Below are 23,722 nucleotides of genomic sequence, written 5' to 3' on the forward strand. Positions count from 1 at the left end.
TATTTCTCAGTATTCATGCACTGACAAAAAGAAATAGAAATATTTTGATGAGGACACTCCAAAGTATGTGGGGAGGGAACTGGGACAGCACTAAGTGCTGTATTGCTCCAAGACTCTCATGACAGTTTAAATTCACCAGCTCCTAGGTCTCAAGTTGATGAGGAAGTCTTATCATTTCCACAACCCTAGGTCTGCCTTGTTTTCTACCCCAATATTAACTGCTTTCAGGATGGGATACTTTTTTTTCTAATTGTGGGCATATTTAAATTTTTTTAAATTTATTTGAAAGGCAGAATGACAAAGATTTTCCTTCTATTGGTCCACTCCCCAAATGCCTGCAACAGGTGAGGCTGGGCCAGCCAAAGCCAAGAGCCAGAAAGTCCATCCAGGTCTCCTACATGGGTGGCAGGGGCCCAAGTATTTGAACCATCACCTGCTGCCCCCAGGGTGGGCATTAAGCTGGAAGCTCAATCAGGAAGGAAGGTGGGACTTGAAATCAGGCACTCTGATATGGGATGCAGGTGTCCCAAGCAGTAACTTAAGCCTTTTCATCACGATGTCCACCCTTTAAGGACAACCCTACCACTAGTGTGGCGTGAGTTTCCTGATATCCCAAGAGCATGGTCACAGACTGTGTCATTAAACTGTTTCCAAATCTGAAATTTTTGTTCTTAAATGATACTTATTGTTGGGTTTCCTTGTTCTCAACCCAGTCTCCTGTTATGTTCTCCTCACCAACATCAAATAAAGATAAAACTTGTCCTGTGGACTGATCTTGGATGAGAATTCACATAAACTAAGCTATAGGGAAAAGACTACCTTTTTCTGAAATGATCCAGTTGTTCTAGTGTAGTAATTTTCATTATATAGGCCAAGTATCCCTCATTCAAAATGCTTGGGACCAGAAGTGATTTAAAGGTCAACATTTTTCAGATTTTGGGATATTTGATGTGCATGAGTTATCATGGAGAGGGGATCTAAGACTCAGCATTAAGTTCATTATGTTTCATGTTAATGAAGTCATATATACATAGCCTGAAGGTAATCTAAAACTTTGTGTTAGACACCTTCATTCTGACTGTGACTTGTCACATGAAGTCAGGCGTGAAATTTTCCACCAGTGGCATCAGATAGACTTTAGTAAATTTCAGACTTTGGAGAATCTTGGATTTCAGATTTTTGGGTTAGGGAAGCTCGAACTATTATTCATTTCCTCTCGGGTCATATATTATGCCATGGAAAAACCCTGTTCCAGTTTGAATACAAATACTAGGATGCTGTGTCACAAACTATTCAACATTCTCAAGAATTTTTGCTACCTTAATTAATCAACTTCTATCACTATTTTATTACAACCATTTGGATTCAAAGGGAGTATAGCATGTTGCTTAATGCAAAAAGGAATGTTTAACAGAAAGGGAATAGCAAGAAGGAAAAAGTAACAGGGACTTAGCAAGATCAAGGGACAGAAAGGGGATCAATGTTCCTGAAGCAGAGTCAGTGTGGTTGGCAGCAATGGAAGTGGAAGTCAAGACAGCATGGACCTGGGGCAGGGGAGAGGAGCAGAGACAGACTGTGCTAGCACCAGTGGGCAGCTGGGAGGTCTTCTGATGGTCAGTGAACAGGATGAAAAGGCAGTGAAGCTTTATAAGGAAAGTGTCATGACTTGAATTCTGCTTTAAAAGGATTATCAAGTTACAGTGATGGACATAGATTTAGTGTTAATATGAAAACAATGACACTCAATTTGGGGCTATTGACAATATTCCTTCCAGAAGTAATGATGGCTTACATCAAACTGCTAACAAGAACAGCAAGAAAACATTCATAAATAAACAACATGTTACTGAATGACCAATGGGTCATTGAAGAAATTAAAAAGCAAATAAAAAACTTTCTTGAAATAAATGAAAATGAAAATACAACATATTTTGCTGGAATATAACAAAAGCAATATTAAGAGGGAAGTTTATAGCATGACATTCAAAAAGAAGAATGTCTCAGATTAAAGATCTGAAGATGTATGTCAAAGACTTAGAAAAACAAGAACAAATCAAATTCAAAATCAGCAGGAGGCAAGAAATAATAAGGATCAGAGCAGAAATAAATGGAACTGAAACTAAAAAATATACTAATGATCAACAAGACAAAAAGTTGGTTTTTTGAGAAGATAAACAAAATAGAAAAACCTCTAGGCAAACTAACAAATAAAAAAAGAGAGAAAGCCCAAATAAATAAAATTAGAGATGAAAAAGGAGACATTACATTAAACAGCAATGAACAATTTGGGACATGCTCAATTGGACTTGCCCCAAATGGTGGAGTTAGAATCGTGCCAGGGGATTTCAATTCAATCCCATCAAGGTGGCATGTACCAATGCCATCTCACTAGTCCAAGTGATCATTTTCAGTTCACAGTTGATCACACTGATAGGTCTAAGAGTCAAAGGGATCACACAAACAAGACTAGTGTCTGCTAATACTAACTGATAGAATCAAAAAGGGAGAGAATGATCCAACATGGGAAGCGGGATACACAGCAGACTCATAGAATGGCATATGTCCTAAGTAACACTCTGGTCTCAGAATCAGCCCTTAAGGCATTTGGATATGGCTGAAGAGCCCATGCGAGTATTTGAGGCATGGAAAGCCAAAACACTCTGGCAAAAACAAACAAACAAACAAAAAAAAAAAAAAAAAAAACCTAAATGAAAGATCTCTGCGAGTGAGATCCCAGTAGAATGAATGGGGCCATCAAAGAAGGAGGTACTTTTCTCTGAAGGGAGGAGAGAACTTCCACTTTGACTACGACCCTGTCAGAGTAAGATCGAAGTTGGTGAACCCAAAAGGCTTCCATAGCCTTGGCAACTCATGACTAGAACCTAGGGAGATTACTGACGCCATAAACAAGAGTGTCAAATTGTTAAGTCAACAACAAGAGTCACTATGTACTTACTCCTCATGTGGGATCTGTCCTTAATGTGTTGTCCAATGTGAAGTAATGTTATAACTAGTACTGAAACAGTATTTTACACTTTGTGTTTCTGTGTGGGTGCAAACGGATGAAATCTTTACTTAATATATACTAAATCGATCTTCTGTATATGAAGATAATTGAAAATGAATCTTGATGTGAATGGAATGGGAGAGGGAGCGGGAGATGGGAGGGGTGCAAGTGGGAGGGAAGTTATTGGGGGGGGGGAGTCATTGCAATCCATAAACTATACTTTGGAAAAGCTACTATATAAAAGCTAAAGTTAATAAATTGGAAAACCTCAAAGAAATCAATAAATTCCTGTATACATATAACCTACAATGATTAAATCAGTAAGATATAGGCAATCTAAACAGATCCATAATAAGTACTGAGAAAGAAGCAGCAATCAATCCTTACATCAAGGAAAATCCAAGACCTGACCATTTTACTGTTGAATTCTACAAAGCATTCAACGAGGAAGTAGCTCCATACCTTGAAACTATTCCAAATATGGAACAGGACAGAACTCTGCCAAACTCTTTTTATGAGGCCAGCATTACTTTGATACCAAAAAATCAAGTAAAGACATAACATGAAAAGATTTCGCTCTAAAATGCGTTTAAGTGTTTTCTTTTTATAGTTTTATTTTTTAATTGACAAAAAATGGTGTGTATTTATGGTGTACAGCTGTGCACCACATGTATGCTCAAAGAAATCCATAACACCAACCAGCTAGATACACTGGTGGGAATGTACCAGCTAGAGGATGAAAAAGCTCCAGAGTTGCTCTTTTTCACTAGGAACCTTGAGCATACTGGAAACAGAGTTCCAGCCTGCTGATGGTTTATCCTAAGTGAATGTGTGATTGGTGAAGCATGGAAGTTGGCCATGTAAACATATGGCCAGGACACGGTGACTCTCGAAGTGCAAAACCTGAGACCCTCTCAAAAGTAAGCAGCTCTCCTGTCTTAACTTGTCCCACTCACACAGTTAGCAGGTGGAACCACCCTCTGAGATCTAACCACAGCTCAGTGTGGGAAAGGAGATCCAGTGAGCTACAGTTGATAAACTCAGGACCTGCCAGATCCCCATCGTGTTTTTGGTTGCTTCTTTTTTTAATTTTTACTTTTTATATTATTTATATAAGGTGAATCAATTTCATGTATTTCATATATGCTGATACTAATGGTACTTCCCACCCTACCCTCCACCCCACCTATGCTCTCACCTTACTGCCTCCTTCCTTTCTTATTCTTTAATTTTTACAGTGTCATACTTGCAGTTTATTTTATACTCATAAGCGTAACCCTCCACTAAGTATTCAACAAATAGTAAGAAGTAAAAAACACTGTTCCTCAACAGTGGAGACAAGGGCTGGAAACAATAGTCAAATCTCAAGATGTCAATTTTGCTCATATATATTATATTTTTTAGTACTCAGCACAGATCAGGGAAAAATATATGAAATCTGGCTTTGGGGGACTGGCTTATTTCACTAGGTATAATGATTGCTTCTTGTAAATGCTAGTGGCTTGGACAGAATTTGTAGATAATGTGGCAGAGTTTGACAACTCAGAACCGTAGAATCTGATGTCTAGAGATTTGGCCCAGAGATAGCCCACTGGGGACTGTTAGCATCTAGAAGTTATTTGAAGGGTAAGAGAGCATGTGTGGAATAAATGAATGCAGAGCAGTAAAGGAAACCTAAAAAAATAGAGCGTATCAACATTTCAAATATTTAAATACGAGATTCACTGAGGATAGTGAATAATCAGGCTGGATCCAAAATCCAAGCAAGGAAAAGGCCATTGGTCAATGATCAGATAAGTCAGGTCCTCTGCCGTCAAGAACGTGTGCATCTGCCCACCGGTGAGACTGAGACCAGATCTTTCGTTGGAGTGACAGGAAAAGTTCAAATGAAGTAGACTTAAGAGAAAATAAGAGACAACAAGTATAGACGAGTATAGTCATTTGCTAGCACCGACATTAAAAAGTACCATAGACTGAGTGGCTTGGCAACAGAAAAGTAATTTTTTCACAGTTGTGGAGGCTGGAAGTCCAGGATGGAAGTGTTTTCAGTGTCTGTTTCCTCTGAGTCCTCTCTTGGCTTACAGATGGCTTTTCCTCTGCACCTGTTTTCAAGTTTCCTCTTCCTATAAGGACACCAGACTGGATGAGACATCCTGATGACTTTAATTATGTCTTTAAGGTCTCTGTCTCCAAATACAGTCACATTTTGAGATACTGAAGTCTAGGATGTCAATTTATGCATTTCGAAGGGAGACAGTTCAGGACTTTAAGAAGAATTCAGGTAGAGAAGAATAAATCCCCCAGTGTCTGTTTGGTATCATGAGGACACGTTTTCTTTGAAGATGTGACAGCAATGTAGTTCTATACAACAGGAATAACTCATAGAAAACAATATAAAGCAGATGAGTGAAGGAAAGCTTACTAAAATATGTCCAAGAGTGGTTTAGGGAAACAGGACCAAGATACACAAGAGGCGTTCCTGCAGGGACAGGCAAACTGAGGAACAAGAAAGAGGGCACAGATGCTGACCTGCAGGGAAGTGGGGTGGAGGGGCTTTGAAAACTCACTTCTGGCTGGCGCCGTGGCTCACTAGGCTAATCCTCTGCCTGCAGCACCGGCACCCCGGGTTCTAGTCCCAGTTGGGGTGCTGGATTCTGTCCCAGTTGCTCCTCTTCCAGGCCAGCTCTCTGCTGTGGCCAGGGAAGGCAGTGGAGGATGGCCCAAGTGCTTGGGCCCTGCACCCGCATGGGAGACCAGGAGGAAGCACCTGGCTCCTGGCTTCGGATTGGCGCAGTGTCGGCCGTAGCGGCCATTTGAGGGGTGAACCAATGGAAGGAAGACCTTTCTCTCTGTCTCCCTCTCTCACTGTCTAACTCTGCCTGTTAAAAAAACAAACAAACAAACAAACAAAAAAACACAAAAAAACCTCACTTCTAATTGCTTCTTTTTTTTTTTTTCCTTGGCAAAACAGAAAATGTTAACAAGTGGAGTGTTGATGCTAGAGACTAGGGAGACAGGACGAGAGTGTAAAAGACTAAATGTGAATGCAGGAATATGGCATGGGGTTGCTAAGCAACATAAAGGGCATGATTTGACCAGTGCTCCTAACATTAGAGTGAAATCAGCATTGTTGCATGTGAAATTCTTTTTAAATTGTGAACAAATCACTCAGACCAAAAAAGGACAATGCAGTGAGTGAGCGATATAAACGATGATTAAAATAGCATACTGAGTAGACCATAGCACCTCCTTCAAGAACAAAAGGTCCTTTTGTGGAACTTATTTCCATCTTCATTTTAATTTCTGCACCTACACATGAGTCATCTTAAAATGTCACTTAGGTTTGCATGTTGATGAAATTTATAAAAATGGGGCCTGATGGTAAGTGCCTTCTATAAACATTACTCTCACTTCTATTATTTACAATCCACGTAGGCAACACTGATTGAATTTTACTATTGGGTCAGGACTATTTTTTTTCTATTTCACTCTAAAATGCTTCTAAGCGTTTTCTTTTTATAGTTTTATTTTTTAATTGACAAAAACCTGTGTGTATTTATGCTGTACAACCTGATGTTTGATACCTTGTAGAATGGCTACAGCAGCCTATCTATATGGATAAATTAACATATTTATTATCTCATGCATTTGTTCCTTTTTGTGGTGAGAACAGTTAAAATCTACTCTATCGGTTTTCAAGTATATAATAAATTGTTATTAACTGTAATCATCATGTCTTACCATGGAAGCCCTGAACTTATCCATCCTGTCTATTTGAAATGTTGGAACCTTAACCAACTTCTCCCATTTCTCTGGTCTGCCCCTCAACCCCTGGTAATCACCATTACACTCTCTGTTTCTATGAATTCAACATTTTTCTATTCTATATGAGTAGATCATGTGGTATTTGTCTTTCTGTGCTTAGCTTAATTCACTTGATATAATGTCTTCCAGTCTTATCCATGTTTCACAAATGACAAAATTTCCTTCTTTTAAAATGCTGAATAGTATTCAATATCTTTAGCCTGCCACCCACCAATAGATACTTAGGCTTCTTCTATATCTTGGCTATTGAGAATAATGTTGCAATGAACATGGGAGTGCAGATATCTTTTTGACACACTAATTTCATTTATTTTGGATGTATATCTAGTAGTGGGATTGATGAAACATATGTTATATAGTTATTTTTTTATTTTTTTACACCTCTACATACTGTATTCAGCTGAACAGCTTTTCCAGGTAAAGTATACTTTATCAGTCTTTTAAAAATATCTTAATATTTTGAATACATTATCCTACTCCCTCCTGGCATGTGATGTTTCTGTTGTCTGCTGCTAGCCATATGGTGACTACCTTGTAAGTGATATCTCTTGGTGCTTCCAAGATTATCTCTGGCATTAAATATTACAATTATAATGTATTTTGGAGTATTCTTTGGTTGATAGTTCTTGAGTCCTTTGAACTTCATTAATTTGGATGTTCATTTTCCTCTTGAGACTTGGGAAACTTTGTAGAAGAATTTCATTAATAAATTTTCTTCCCCTTTCTCTTTCTCTTCTTCTGGAATTTGTATAACCCACATATTCATATGCTTGGTGATGTCCAATTAGTCTCTTATGCTTTATTTCTGTTCCTCCAAATGGCTAAATTCAAATGACCTCTGAGTTTTTAAAATTCTTCTTCTGCATGATTGAGTCTTCTGTTAAAACTCTCTAGCAAATTCTTCAGTTCTGTCAATCTATTCATGAACTCTGGATTTCTGCTTGAATCTTTATGACTTATGTTTATTAAACGTCTTTTGTTCATGCATTGTTTTCTGAGTTTCATTTACGTGTCTGTGTTTTCTGTCATTTCATTAAGCTCATTTAAGATGATTATTTTGGGGCCGTTGCTGGGGCACAACAGCTTAACGCTATGGCCTGCAGCACTGGCATCCCTTATGAGTGCTAGTTCAGGTCCCAGCTGCTCCACTTCTGATCTAGCTCCCTGCTAACGTGCCTGGGAAAACAGAAAATGATAGTCCAGGCCCTTGGGCCCCTGTATCCGTGTGAGAGACCCAGAAGCAGCTCCTGGCTTTCTCCTGGCCCAGCCCAGTTATTGCAGCCATTTAGGGAGTGAACCAACAGATGGATGATCTCTCTCTCCCCCCAACTCTCCCTCTATCACTCTGCCTTTCAAGTAAACAAATAAATATTTTAAAACTGAATATTTTGAATTCATTCCTTTTCCCCATTCCTTTGGAGTCACTTGCTAAAGTTTTATTAGTTTCCTGTGATGCTGCCTTGTTTGCCTGACTCTTCACTATCTATGCAGCTTTGTATTGCTGTCCGTGAATTTGAATAAACAATCACTTCTTTCAGACTTTAAGAAGGGTTAAGACCTTCTGTTGGGTTCCAGGACTGATGGAGTTGTCTCCCAGATCTTGGTCAATGGGGTTAAAGCTGGGTCACATGACTTTTGCTGGCTATGCTATGGGTTTGTCATCAGCATGTCTATTATTTGGAACTCCAGGTAGCATGAATGCGGCCTGGTCCCAGAGTGGACAGGAGCATCCCCAGGACCTTGGCCCATAGGAATAGCACTGGGATAAGGGCCCATTTCAGGATCTGTCAAAGCAGGCCTGTTACCAGGTATGCAGAAGTGTGAGGTTCCCTCCAGGTCATGGGAGGGCTCCTGCTAGATTACTGGGTAGGTCTCTGGGCAGGCAGTGCTGCTCTTATCCACTGAGGCCATCAGTGAGTCTGAGGGCTGTCTTAGGGTCTACGCCCAAGACCTAAGTCTTTAGGATTGTTTATAAGGTCACAGTTGGCTAGATCTCCCTGTGGGCCACTGGGCAGGTAGGCCTGCTCTTAGATCAAAGTTGAGCAGTGAATTACAGAGCTGTTTCAAGATTCACAGTGGGACCAAATTCAGCAGGCAAGGCTGAAGGGGAACCCAGGGACTTGTCTCACTCAGGTCCCTGTGTGCCTGGACTGGTTTTACACTACCGCTAACGGTCTGGCGTCATTTCTCAGAGCTACTTCAGGATCTTCTGTGGAAACTGAGTCGCCTGGAGAAGGAAACACAGACAAACATGTATCCCTCCAGTTCCTGGGCATGTAGAACTGCTTTCTGCCCTCAGCTGGGGCTGAAAGCCAAACCTGCCCCAGGGACACCTATGAGTGTGACTCCCAGAAGGCCCCCAGCTCAGGACAGCTGCTCTGCATTTGCAGCCAGAAGGGGCTTGAACAAGCCAGAACGTTGTTGCAGGTGCACAGCTGAGAAGGTCGGTAGCTCTGTCTCCCAAGGCACTAAGGTGTGTGACTCCTCCCAGCCCTGCTGAAGAATGGCTTTGGGAGTCAATTATGGCCGAGAGGACAGTAGCCAAGCTACGATGTGGCCATTTCTGGAACTGGTTCTCCAAGATCATGGTCAGCAATCTTCCACCTGAGTGTGGGTCTGCCCTTTCTTTTTTATTTATTTATTTTACAGGCTGAGTGGACAGTGAGAGAGAGAGACAGAGAGAAAGATCTTCCTTTTGCCATTGGTTCACCCTCCAATGGCCACTGCGGCCGGCACACCGCACTGATCCGATGCCAGGAGCCAGGTGCTTCTCCTGGTTTCCCATGGGGTGCAGGGCCCAAGCACTTGGGCCATCCTCCACTGCACTCCCTGGCCACAGCAGAGAGCTGGCCTGGAAGAGGGGCCACCGGGACAGAATCCGGCGCCCCGACTGGGACTAGAACCCGGTGTGCCGGCGCTGCAAGGTGGAGGATTAGCCTAGTGAGCCGCGGCGCCGGCCTGGGGGGCGGGGGGTCTGCCCTTTCTAAGTGACTGCTTAACTCCTGGGCTCCAGAATTCCCAACTTGAATCCCAAGGCTCCCACAAAGCAACTTTTTCCATGGATGGCAACAAAAATACTGCTTCTGAGGGAATATAAATAGGGAAGATTTTATTCCATCACCTTGCTGATGTCACCATCCACCTGAGTTGGTTATGTTCCTTGACTGTGGTAAACATTCCTATTTTTCTGTTGAATATGTTACTTAAGGCCAAACTCTAAGCACAGTACATGCTTACAAACTCACACTCATCGTCTTTTTTCTTTGGAAATACATTGATTCTATAAGTCAATTTGGAGAAAATATTGAGTTTTCCATCCCTGAATACAGTTGTTCTTCATTTATTTTCTTAAAAATCTCTCGTACAATTTCATATTTTCCTTCATAATAGGCCTTGCAATCTCATTGGGTTTACCTCCAAATATATTGGATATTTCCTAAACTGTTTATGTGATACTGTTTTGTTTTATATTCTAATTGATTCTGACACATAAAATATAATTGGATTTCTTAGGTTGAATTTATATACAAGATATTAGTTATCATTAATTCAATAATTTATAAATGAGTTTTTTGGCTTGAATTCACACACTGATATAAAAAGCTTTTTATTGTTCCTTTCGAATTTTATGGTCTAATGTTTTCCCTGCATATAACATGGGCAAGGCCCTCCAGTACAGGGCTGATTAGGATTGATAGCAGGCACACTAGCCTTGTTTTCAACATGAAATTTTAGGTTTTCTGAGTGATATACTCTGCAGGTAATTTGGGGGAGGGGAATAATTCTATCAGGCTAGGAAAATTTCCTGCTGTTTTTTATAAGAGTTTTTTAAGGCAACCTGTAGAAGTGAAATTGACACTGAGAAGCAATGACTTTAAACATCCTTTCTCTTGACTGTTGAGGAACAGTGGGCTTTTTTGTTTTGTTTTGTTTTCTTTTCCTTTATCTTATTTTACTTATTATTATTTCATACGAATCCTAGAACTCCATACTTAACAGAGTTAACCACATGTGTATAGAGTTAATTGAGTAGATCTTAGCAAAAAAGAAGAGTGAGGATAAGAAAGGGAAGAGAATGGGGGGGGGAGGTTAGGAGTATGAATGGGAGGGCAGGCACGGTAGGAAGAATTGTCACCATCCTAAATTTGTAATTGTGAAATTCATGAAGTCTATAACTATAAAGCAGTATAGTTCTTCACACATTTCTATGGACTTACTTCTAAGGGTACAGTTTAAAAACTTACCATGGGACCCCAAATTCCCTTAAGCTGGGAGGTAAAAATAGCATTTCAAGTGTTAAAGGGATCACATGGATAGAATTAAGTGGTAAAGTGACTATATAGATAGGATCAATTGTTAAAGTGATCACATGAATAGCAATGTGTTTGGTAACAATAATAGAACTAAGAAGGAGTGAATGCTCCAACAAGCAGTCCATACAGCAGACTCATAGAATGACAATTGCCTTAAGTAGCACTCTGACCTCAGCATGAGCCCCTTAAGTATTATGGTCTGGCTGAAAAGCCCAGGGGAGCACTTCAGGCATAGAAATCTAGGGCATGTGGCAAAAAAAAATGTTCTACATGAAGGATCTCTGTGGATGAGACCCCAGTCGAAAGAAGCAGTCACCAAAGAAGGAAGTGGTTTTCTCTGAAGGGAGGTGAAAACTTCTGCTTTGCTTATGGCCTTGTCGAGTTAGTGGATCCAAAAGGCTTCCATAGCCTAGGCAGCTCATGTCAAGAGCCTCAGGTGATCACTGACATTATACATAAGAGTGTTAATTGTTAAACTAACAACAAGAATCACTGTGCACTCTCGTCTCATGCAGGACCTCTGTCCCCCAAAGAGTTGTATTTTGAGACTTACTAGTAAAACTTGTTCCCAAAGAATCATTTACTTTTAGTGTATTAAGCAGAGGATATTATGTTTTGTAAATTATAGTTATGTCTAAGAGCCCACAAAAGATGGATCTTTCTTGGTTCTTCTTTAAAGATAATTAAGTTTCTAAAAGGAAAGAGGGGAGAAGGAGTGAAGAAGAGGGAGAAGGGAAGGAAAAAAACAAAATTACTTTCGAGGTGCAATAACATTGAACAGCCTTTGTCTGGACTGTTGAGAAACAGGGTCTTTTTTTCCTCCTTTTTCTTCCTTTTCTTTTTCTCTCTCATACAAAGCGCTAAACTCTTTACCTAAAATAGAGTTAATCCTCTGTATATAAAGTTAAATGAAAATAGATCTTCGTAAAAAAAAACCAAGACAGGGAACAGGAGAGGGAAGAGGAAGCAGGGTGGGAGAGTCGGTGGGAGGGCAGGTACAGTGGGAAAAATCACTATGTTCCTAATGTTGTATTTATGAAATGCATGCAAATAAATTTAAAAATGTTTTTTATCATTGACAAGTTTTAATATTTTATAAAATGTTTTTATTTTTCCTTTTCCTTTTATTTTAAATATTCATTTATTTTCTTGAAAGGTAAAGTTACAGAGAGACAAGAAAGAGAGAGAAAGAGAGATCTTTCATTCAATGATTCGCCCTCCAAATAGCAGCAGAGACCAGGGCTGGGCCAGGCAGAAGCTGGAAGCCTAGAACTCCATCCAGGTCTCCCATGTGGATGCAGAGGCCCAAGCACTTAGACCATCTTCCCCTGCTTTCCCAGGGGCATAAGAGGGAGCTATATTGGAAGCAGAGCAGCTGAGACTTGAACTGGTGATCATTATGGGATGTTGCCATTGCAGATTATAGCTTAACCCAGCTACAACAACAAGCTGGCCTATATTTGCCCTTTTAAATTTAATTGTCTTATTTAATTTGCAAATGTGGTGAAGCCAATAATTGAGGTTTGAGAACAAGGAGAAAGAATGACCTTGGTAACTATGAGAAGAGTGATTTTTAAGTTAATAATTCCTTGATTTATTTTTTAAAATATTTATTTTCATATTATTTGAAAGACACAGATTGAGAAGCAGAGACGGAATGATAATTCGAGATCTTCCATCCACCAGTTCAGCCAGAATCACAGAGCTCAATCTGGGTCTCCCATGTTGGTGGCAGGGACCCAAGTATCTGAGCCATCACCAGCTGCCTCCTCGAGGGTGCATTATGAAGACGCTGAAATCAGAGGCAGATCCAGGACTTGAACCCAGGTACTCTGATGTAGGATGTGGGTGTCCCAGGCATCAGTTTAACTACTGCCCAAAACACCTGCCCTTTAACTCCTTAAAATAAAATTCTAAGACACAATTCCACCTGGACTACACCTGCTTGTTTGTTCATGGAAACATATGATTTATTTACCAAAATTCTGAGATCTCAAAATCCTAAGGCGAGTAGGCTTAAGAGGTCAAGATACGGTATACAGCAGCTATTTACTTGTTTGTTTTCCTATCTGTGTAAGCAGCAGAATCATAAGAGGCACATTTGTCTTATATGGAGACAAAACTATGTCAGGAAAGCAGAGAAGTAGACTGTAGCTCTTGCTTGGTCAGGATCCTCAGGTTCCACTTGTGCTTCTAGCCACACCTTCTCACCTATGCCTAGTGGCAGGATCAAGGTGCCAGCGAGGTTCCTGTACTCCTTGGTAGCGACCTGACGCTTTTCCAAGACTGCAGTGTGGTTCTTCTTCAGCCAGACAGTCACATTGCAGTGTTGAAGCTCCACGTCAAACTGGAAATGGTAATTTCCTGGGAGTCTGCAGGTGAAGACCCCAGTCTCCTCCTTTAAGTCCCCCTGGCCATTGTACAGCACCTCTGTGTAGGTGACAGGCTCAGCAGGCGAAGGCAGCTTGCCACTGAGCTTCACGGTGAAGGCAGACTTTGTGTCACATGGGCATTTTGTAGTCAGTCCTCGAGGTCCCCTCATTCCTGGTGCACCTGGCGGCCATTGGAAATTGGAGAAGTGTCAGCGGGGAGATCAAGAAGGCGATATTTCAGTTGCTCTGGGAAACTTCCCGAATTTTTGTTTAGATATCATGGCTAAGAGATGGACATTTGGTGTGTGATTCAAGTGGTTGCAAACCTGAAATTGACTGGCTATGTGGTCTTGCTAACGTCAGTTAACCTTGCTAGCACTGTGTTCCACACGTAAAGATCAGGGACTTCTCACATGATTATTGTGATGTGATGACGCAATGCACTCGGAACACTTAGCAAAGTGACTATCAAACATTAAAACATGACTAATGTGACCCAGTATTACTCTTGTTTGACAGGACCCTGTGCATCCTGATGTCCTTTAGGGAAAGTGTAGCAGTAAAGACAGAGCAAGGTGATTTCCTGACACTGTTTTAATGATATTGAGCCTATATTCCAGCCAGGTGGGACTCATTCTTACTAAAAGACCATAGTCTTGCCAAGTTTGATAAATCAGAGTCTGGATGTCTAGTTTTGGCGGTTGGAAAACCTTTGCATTGCCAGATCCAACCTTCACAGATACCACCCAATGCCAATTGCCCCTTGGGAGACAACAGGGAGTTGTGAGCTTCCCTGGGAGTCCCTTCTTGGTCCTGGGTGACCAGCAAAGGACCTACAAAGGACCTTGATGCCCCACATAGGTGTGCACTCTTTCCACTCTAAGTGTGGTTTGAGCCCCAACCCCAGTGAAATCTTGTTCTCTGTTGATGGTGAACTTACCTTATTCTCCTTTCTTGCTGTTTACTGGAGAGCCTACCTGCAGACACTGACTCTAAGTAGCACCTTCTCCCACCAGGCCACTCATGTGGACCACAGTTCCCTGGTCTAATCTAGAACCAGGAGGGTTTCCCTTAAGCCCTGAGATTTAGGCTTCTGTCCCCCTGCTGTGGGATCCAATTCTACATGGTCATTGCCTCCAGACTTTTTCTATCCATAATACCTGATGCTCCTGGGTGAGGACCAGGGCTTCCCCATGGAAAATACAGGAGCAAATAACAGGCAGAAGAGACACATTCCTCACCTGGGAAACCAGGAGGTCCCACTGGACCAACGGGTCCTCTTGGCCCAGGGGGTCCTTGGATTCCTGGAGGTCCAGCACAGAGTCCTTTCTCAAACACAGCAGTTGCCACCAGGATGCCGTTGACCAATAACCAGACACCTTATTAAGAAATCAACAAGGAAGTCAGGTTGCTCACTTGCTTCTATTTTGATAGGAAGGCTGCATTGGTAGAAATGAGACAAACTGAACTTTCGGCCCTGCCCTCCAAGCAAATTCAGGAAGTTGAACTCTGACCTACAGCAGTAGCAGGCAGTAAACCCACTTGCATCTCCACTTTTTATACAGCAAGAATCACTCAGCTAAATACATTTCTGCCCCTGCACTGACAGCTTTCTTTTTCATCCATCTTTGTGTCAAAAAAAAAAAAAAAAGCACATAGTAAGCCTTTGATAAGTTTCTTGAATGAGTAAACGGTTTGTTCTTCCTAAGGCCCTCTAAACACTGAGTGCTTACTAACTAAGCAAAAACATTGTGCAAGAAACACTAAATACTCAATACACCCGTACTGGATAAAGCTGTGTTCCACTGAACAGATTAGAACTTTGGGATTCAAATAAGTGGAATTATTTATTTCCAACTGGCTTGCTGGTTGGAGCCCGAGAGAGGATTCTAACTGTAAGTAACCATAAAAGTATTTTAAATTAGTCAATTAATTGTTCCCAGGCATCCCTGTCATCTCATTTCTGCAAACTCTCCCTCTGCCTCGGCCTTTGTTTGCTTTTCAGGTCAAGCCTTAACAGTCGAGCAGCCCACAAGAGGCAGTCTTGACCCAGGTAGCATTTTTTCTCTGCTTATTCCATTCCCCGCCCCCCCGAGCAGTAACCCCAGGGGACATAATGACAGAAAACTAACATCTGTGGCACCAGGATCTTAGTGCCTAAATCAATGAAATGATACCCTATCCCTCTTGCAAATATATGAACCAAGAGACCATCCATCTGCTCCCAAAATCTGTCAGTCTCTTACCAGCCATTCCCAGGACAAGTGTTTCTCCTCCTTGTAGGTGACCTCTCAGATTTCCTTATGAAAAGCCTAGTTGTGAAGCCCAAGGGTAGGACCCCTGTCACTGTTGGCTCTATCAGGCCCCTAACGAAATGGTACAGTTGTCTCTCCAAATATTAACATGTGGGTCAACCTGCTGACAACAGATTAATGTTTAGCCTCAAGCACCCCCTCTAGCTGGCTCTTGATTTCAGGCTGGGTAGGACTGTAGGCTACATCATAGGTTTTTCCAGGATTCTCTTCCAGCATGTCTTTTCCTGGAATAGCTGTCAATATAGGTAAGGCTCAAGTACAAAGGCCATCCCACCTCCTGCGCTGACTTCTTTTTTAATACTGATTGATTTATTTGAAAGGCAGAGTTACAGAGAGGCAGAGAGGCAGGGGGGTGGGGGGAGTCTTTCATCCACTGGTTCACTCCCCAGATGGCCACAACGGCCAGAGTTGTGCGGATCCAATCAAGGTCTTTCCTATCGGTGCAGGGGCTCAAGGATTTAAGCCATCTTCTACTACTTTCCCAGGCCATAGCAGAGAGCTGTATCGGAAGTGGAGCAGCTGGGACTTGAACCGGTTCCCACATGGGATGCCAGCACTGCAGGCAGCGGCTTTACCCATTAAGGCCCCTCTGACTTCTTTCTTATGTGAAAACTTACTCCACATAGCTTACCTTAGATTAGGAGTTATCACAAACCGCTTTCTGATCAGGATGTTCATTGTAAAGCAAACGTGTAGGATAGAGGGCTATTTCCAAGGAGAAAAAAATGTGGAAAGGAAAAGCAACAGTAAACGCTACACATTAAAATGAGCTAATAAACATAAAGCAGGTTGTGCTAACTAGGATGGATCAACTGATTTGAAAGGCAGAGTGACAGTACAAGAGGAAGAAATACAGAGAGAAAGAGATCTTCCATCTGCTCATTGACTTCCGAAATGTCTGCAACAGCCAGAGATGGGCAAGACCAAAGCTAGGAGCCAGGAGCACCATCTTAGTCTCCTGCTTGGGTGGCGAAGGCCCATGTACTCGGGTCATCGTCCACTGCCTTCCCAGGCACATCAGCAGGAAGCTGGATCAGAAGAGCAGCTGAATAGCATCTTACCTACCACACCACAACACCGGCCTGCTAGTCACTATTCTAACACACAACCACGTCTTTGAATGCTCACCACGATCACATAAGGACCATACCTGCATGTATGTTGCAGTTCATACCAGGGAAACTGTTTGCAAACACTCCATGGGCTTTTCCGTTGCCTTTATTTTGTTCTTCCTGCCTGGCATTCTTGAGTCCCTGATCTTTGATGAATCTATCCACTTCCCAAGGTCTAGGTCAAGCTTCTCATTCAGTCTCTACATCACATGTAGAGGAAGAGGTTTTACAAGAAGATCCGGTAAGCAAATCCTGAGTTGGGGCCATCATGGACTCAGTAATGAACACAGCAAAGCAAGTGAGCTGTAATTCAACCATGAACGATCCCTGGATCTTGTCCTAAAAACCTCCACTTGCCCACAGGACACAAGAAACACAGTGGTTTTCAAAGGGAAGAATACAATTGCCCAGCCCACCTCTGGGTTGTAACAGCTTAAGGAGCAACCTACAGCATGCAGGTGAACCAAGCCAATGAGTACATATCCAGACGATTTTTGTAAGCAAGTATAACTTGCCATTGAGATTAAAACCAAAACCAAACTTACCCCTTAACAAGGGGGAGATGTTTTTACTCTGTAGCAAAGTCACATGTAACTGAAGGTAGTCAGGTTTTCTTGTTCAAATACGGGTTGGACAAGATCTTGTATATAAGGCAGTGGGGAGATAGTTCATCTCCTTCTCATGGATAAGTCCTACAATTCTGCTTGTAGACAACATCACTTGTTAGGAGGAAAGCTTTGCTACGAACGTGTGTTTTGACGTGGGTTGCAGTCATTGCCAAGGCCACAGAGAAGACAGCTAAGTTAACATTTGAGTGTCAGACACGACATTCAGGCTGCTAAAATGACATTTTCTTAGGTTATTTTTTCCAACTAAATTTCATCTCTAAGTCCCAAAACTTAGTGAAGGAAGGAGAATCACTGAATACATAACCTAGAATTGTGAAAACGTCTTGAGGTTTTACATAGCATTGAGACACAGGATAGCCTCTTCTGAACTTCAGATCCCTGTCTCTTGAAGTCACTGCTAAGGTAACTGCCATGGCTCAAATGTTTGTGCTCCTTTAAAATTCCTGTGTTAGAATCCACCCACCGGTGTTACGGTATTGAAATGTGGTGTCTTTGAGATGATTAGATCATGAGATGAGATCAGCCCCCTGATAAGAGAGGTCTCAGACAGCAAGCTCACCCCTTCAACCATGAGAAGACGGTGAAAGGCGACATCTATGAATCAGGATATAGGCCCTCATCAGACACTGAATCCCCCAGTGCATTGATCTCTGCCGAGAAACCAGCTAAGCCTTGCTACACCCAGACTTCCAATCCTGGGAAATAAAGGAGTGCTGTTACACCTGCTGTCTCAGTCTGTTTTGTGTCTCTATACTAAAATACCCAAGGCTGGTACTTTATAAAGAAAAGAGGTGGGGCTGGCCCCATGACATAGCAGGTAACACTGCAGCCTGCAGTGGCGGCATCCCATAAGGGTGCTAGTTCGAGTCCTGGCTGCTCCACTTCTGATTCATCTCTCTGCTATGGCCTGAGAAAGCAGTAGAAGATGGCCCAAATGCTTGGGCTCCTGCACCCACATGGGAGACCTGGAAGGAGCTCCTGGCTCCTGGCTTAAGATCGGCCCAGCCCTGGCATTGTGGCCATTTGGGGAGTGAACCAGCAGATGGAAGACCTCTGTCTGTCTGTCTGTCTCTCTCTCTCTGCCTCTACCTCTCTGTATCTCTTTCAAATAAACAAATAAATATTTTAAAAATAAAAGAGGTTTGGTTAGCTCACAGTGCTGGAGATTCAAGAGCATGGCGCCTGCACCTGTTGGCTCTGATGAGGGCCTGACAATGAATGGTGTTACAGTTGACAGGCATGTGTGTATAAAGGCCACTTGGTGAGGTAGGAAGCAAGTGAGGGAGAGTGGAAAACACAGAACTCACTTTATAACCACTGATTCCTACAGGAGATGTTCCAGTATTACAAGACCTATGGTGTTCCTTTCCCGGGGTGATACCCCATGACCTACAGGCACATGGAGTGTCAGGGGACACACTCAAACCACACAGCTCATCAATATGTATGCATTCTCATGGGAGAAATCAAGACCCCCCACCCCACCCCCAGGACTTGCGGTTTCTTAGCTTTCCCATCAGCATGCTTTAACTCTTTAGCCTCTGTCCTGTGAATGTCAGGGCAAAACCCAAGCTGACCCAGTGAATGCCTCTGGTCCTATTCTAGAGGGGTAGGGCAAGCTAGGGGGATGTAGACCCCTACTCTGGAGCTGGGATTTGGCCGTAGGTGAGACTGAGGGCAGAACCTACTTCTTAAAACAGTTTAGATCCTGCTGTGCAGCCAGGGACTCATTCATTGGCCAGGGTGTGTGGAGCAAAGCGTCCCACTTGTAATACCCTCAATCTTTTCTGGAAAAACATTAACCAGGCTGTTTAACCTCAGGAGAGATAAGAATCCAAATATTTGTTGAAATCAATTAATCAACTCAGCCAAATGACATTTCAGAATGAAGCTCATGAGAAAGAAACAGGGACATCACAGAGGTTTGTGGTTGTGTAACTCAGGATACCTGGAGAAGGATGAATGATTCTATGCTAAATATTTAATTTATTTTTTATTATTTTGTTCCTATAATATTCAAGATAATTTACCATGCCACTAAAGGAATATATACACTTTTTGTAGAGTTGGTTATTCAGATAGAAGCTAAAGAAAATAATTGCAGATGTTTTAAAATATGTTATATAACCATTTATGAAGAAATAATAGTTGTAAAAATAATTTCAACAACACTAACAGCTAACATTTTTTGTGAATTCATTAAGTGCCAAGATTTAAATGTTTTTTTTAATTGAATATCACAATGAGCTAATGGTGTAGGCTACTAACATCTTTCTTAATTGAAAGACAATGGAACTGAGACTAAGAGATGTCCAGTAACTTGTCTGGAATTCAACTCTTGGTTTTGGAACAGGGGTTGTAACTCCAGGGTCCATACTTTTGTGTGTTATTTTTAGAGGTTTGTTTATTTATTTGGAAGTCAGAATTATAGAAAGAGAGGGAGAGAAAGAGAGAGGCATATCTTCCCTCTGCTGATTCACTCCCCCCAGATAGCCATAACAGCCAAGGCTGACCCAAGCTGAAGCCAGGAGCCAGGAGCTTTTGCTGGGTCTCCCACATGAGTGGCAGGGTCCACACATTTGGGCCATCTTCTACTGCTGTTCTCAGGCCATCAGCAGGGAGCTGTGTCAGAAGTAGAACAGCCAGGACACAAACCAACACCCATATGGGATGCTGGTACCATAGGCAACTTACCCAGAGGACCACAACACCATGCCCAGGGTCCACATTTTTAAATGATTCTGCTCTACTGATTTGTTTCTGTACTTATCTGTAGCTGCCATTTACTGTGCTCTGTTTAATCCATTTCTTGTGAAAGAGACAGATGTTTAGTGAAATTTCTATCTAAATCTATACATTCTCAGGGGCCAGTGTTGTGGCCCAGTGAGTTCAGTTGTTGCCTGCAACACTGCACCCCATATGAGCACTGGTTTGAGTGCTAGCTGTTCCCCTTCAGATACAGCTCCCTGCCAATGCACCTGAGAATATTCAAGTGGGAGATCTAGATGGAGTTCCAGGCTCCCGAGTTCAGCCTGGCCCAGCCCTGGCCTTTGCAGCCATTTAGGGAGTGAATCAGCAGATGGAAAAATGTGTCTCTCTCTCCCTCTCCCTCCCCCCCGTCTGTAACTCTTTCAAATAAATAAATCTTTAAAAAAGAAAAATCTCCATATGAATTTCAGTATCATTGTTTCCAGATCTGAGAAAAATGTCTTCAGTATTTTGATTGGTATCCCATTGAATCTATAAATTGCTTTTGGGAGAATGGACATTTTGATGATATTGATTCTTCCAATCCATGAGCATGGAAGATTTTTCAATTTTTTGGTATCCTCTTCTATTTCTTTCTTTAATGTTTTGTAATTCTCATGGTAGAGATCTTTAACGTCCTTCCTTAAGTTTATTGCAAGGTATTTGATTGTTGTTGTAACTATTGTGAATGGAGACACAGGAGACCTTGAATAGCTAAAGCAATCTTGTACAACAGAAACAAAGCCGGAGGCATCACAATACCAAATTTCAGGACATACTACAGGGCAGTTGTTATCAAAACAGCATGATACTGGTACAGAAACAGATGGATAGACAAATGGAACAGAATTGAAACACCAGAAATCAACCCAAACACCTACAGCTAACTTATATTTGATCAAGGATCCAAAACCAATCCCTGGAGTAAGGACAGTCTATTCAATAAATGGTGCTGGGAAAATTGGATTTCCACGTGCGGAACCATGAAGCAAGACCCCTACTTTTCACCTTACACAAAAATTCACTCAACATGGATTAAAGACTTAAATCCATGACCCGACACCATCAAATTATTAGAGAGCATTGGATAAACCCTGCAAGATATAGGTACCAGCAAAGACTTCTTGGAAAAGACCCTGGAAGCACAGGCAGTCAAAGCCAAAATTAACATTTGGGATTCCATCAAATTGAGAAGTTTCTGTACTGCAAAAGAAACAGTCAGGAAAGTGAAGAGACAACCGACAGAATGGGAAAATATATTTGCAAACTATGCAACAGATAAAAGGCTGATAACCAGAATCTACAAAGAGATCAAGAAACTCCACAACATCAAAACAAACAACCCACTTAAGAGATGGGCCAAGGACCTCAATAGACATTTTTCAAAAGAGTAAATCCAAATGGCCAACAGGCACATGAAAAAATGTTCAAGATCACTAGCAATCAGGGAAATGCAAATCAAAACCACAATGAGGTTTCACCTCACCCCAGTTAGAATGGCTCACATGCAGAAATCTACCAACAATAGATGCTGGAGAGGATGTGGGGAAAAAGGGACACTAGCCCACTGTTGGTGGGAATGCAAACTGGTTAAGCCACTATGGAAGTCAGTTTGGGGAGTCCTCAGAAACCTGAATATAACCCTACCATTCAACCCAGCCATCCCACTCCTTGGAATTTACCCAAAGGAAATTAAATTGGCAAACAAAAAAGCAGTCTGCACATTAATGTTTATTGCAGCTCAATTCACAATAGCTAAGACCTGGAACCAACCCAAATGCCCATCAACAGTAGACTGGATAAAGAAATTATGGGACATGTACTCTATAGAATACTACGGCAGTCAAAAACAATGAAATCCAGTCATTTGCAATAAAATGGAGGAATTTGGAAAACATCATGCTGAGTGAATTAAGCCAGTCCCAAAGGGACAAATATCATATGTTCTCCCTGATCGGTGACAACTAACTGAGCACCAAAGGGGAAACCTGTTAAAGTGAAATGGACACTATGAGAAACAGTGACTTGATCAGCTCTTGTCCTGACTGTTGATGTACAATGTAATACTTTATCCATTTTAGTATTTTTTTTGTTCTAGTACTATTGGTTGAACTCTGTAATTAACACACAATTATTCTTAGGTATTTAAATTTTAACTGAAAAGTTATCCCTGTTAAATTTAAGAGTGGGAATAAGAGAGGGAGGAGATATACAATTTGGGACATGCTCAATCGGACTTGCCCCAAATGGTGGAGTTAGAATCGTGCCAGAGGATTCCAATACAATCCCATCAAGGTGGCATGTACCAATGCCATCTCACTAGTCCAAGTGATCAATTTCAGTTCACAACTGATCATAATGATAGGACTAAGAGTCAAAGGGATCACACATACAAGACTAGTGTCTGCTAATACTAACCGATAGAATCAAAAAGGGAGAGAATTATCCAACACGGGAAGCAGGATACACAGTAGACTCATAGAATGGCAAATGTCCTCAACAGCACTCTGGCCTCAGAATCAGCCCTTAAGACATTCGGATCTGGCTGGAGAGCCCATGAGAGTATTTCAGGCATGGAAAGCCAAGACACTCTGGCAAAAAAAAAAAAAAAAAAAAAAAAAAAAAAAAAAAAAAAAAAAAGAAAGAGAGAGAGAGAAGACAAAGAAGGAGGTACCTTTCTCTGAAGGGAGGGGAGAACTTGCACTTTGACTATGACCCTGTTGGAATAAGATTGAAGTCGGTGAACTGAAAAGGCTTCCATAGCCTTGGCAACACTTGACTAGAGCCTAGGGAGATTACCGACACCATAAACAAGAGTGTCAAATTGTTAAGCCTACAACAGGAGTCACTGTGTACTTACTCCTTATGTGGGATCTGTCCTTAATGTGTTGTCCAATGTGAAGTAATGCTACTAGTACTGAAACAGTATTTTACACTTTGTGTTTCTGTGTGGGTGCAAACTGATGAAATCTTTACTTAATATATAATAAATTGATCTTCTGTATATAAAGGGAATTGAAAAATGAATCTGATGTGAATGGAATGGGAAAGGGAGCGGGAGATGGGAGGTGTGTGAGTGGGAGGGAAGTTATGGGGGGGGAGCCACTGTAATCCATAAACTGTACTTTGGATATTTATATTTATTAAATAAAAGTTTAAAAAAGAAAAAGAAAAATCTGTAAATTATCATTAATTAATTTAACACAGACAACTCCAACCAAATTGATAATATCTGACTCAAATCTAATCTTGTTCCAGATTCTACTTCATGTTCCAAATACCTTCCAGCAAGGGACAATATACTACATTTGTCTTATATTCTCATGCATTAGCTTCATGCCATCCGAGGCCACATAAAAGCTGACATTTCTCAATGATCACCTGTAATAAACTTCCCAATC

At 41.5% G+C, this 23,722-nt stretch overlaps 1 protein-coding gene across 1 annotated transcript; it reads right to left on the bottom strand.

Annotated features, from left to right (window-relative positions):
* Positions 1-12,738: 12,738 nt before the first annotated feature.
* Positions 12,739-15,920, bottom strand: LOC100352491 (protein HP-20 homolog). The gene is made up of 3 exons (XM_008257098.4): positions 15,764-15,920; positions 14,759-14,896; positions 12,739-13,698 (listed from the first exon to the last, which is right to left on the bottom strand). Exons 1-3 carry the CDS (start codon positions 15,768-15,770, stop codon positions 13,268-13,270), a joined length of 576 nt encoding a protein of 191 aa, XP_008255320.2. The 5' UTR covers positions 15,771-15,920; the 3' UTR covers positions 12,739-13,267.
* Positions 15,921-23,722: the final 7,802 nt, after the last annotated feature.

This window comes from Oryctolagus cuniculus, chromosome 11 (genome assembly GCF_964237555.1).
Source record: "Oryctolagus cuniculus chromosome 11, mOryCun1.1, whole genome shotgun sequence".
Taxonomy (NCBI): Eukaryota; Metazoa; Chordata; class Mammalia; order Lagomorpha; family Leporidae; genus Oryctolagus; species Oryctolagus cuniculus.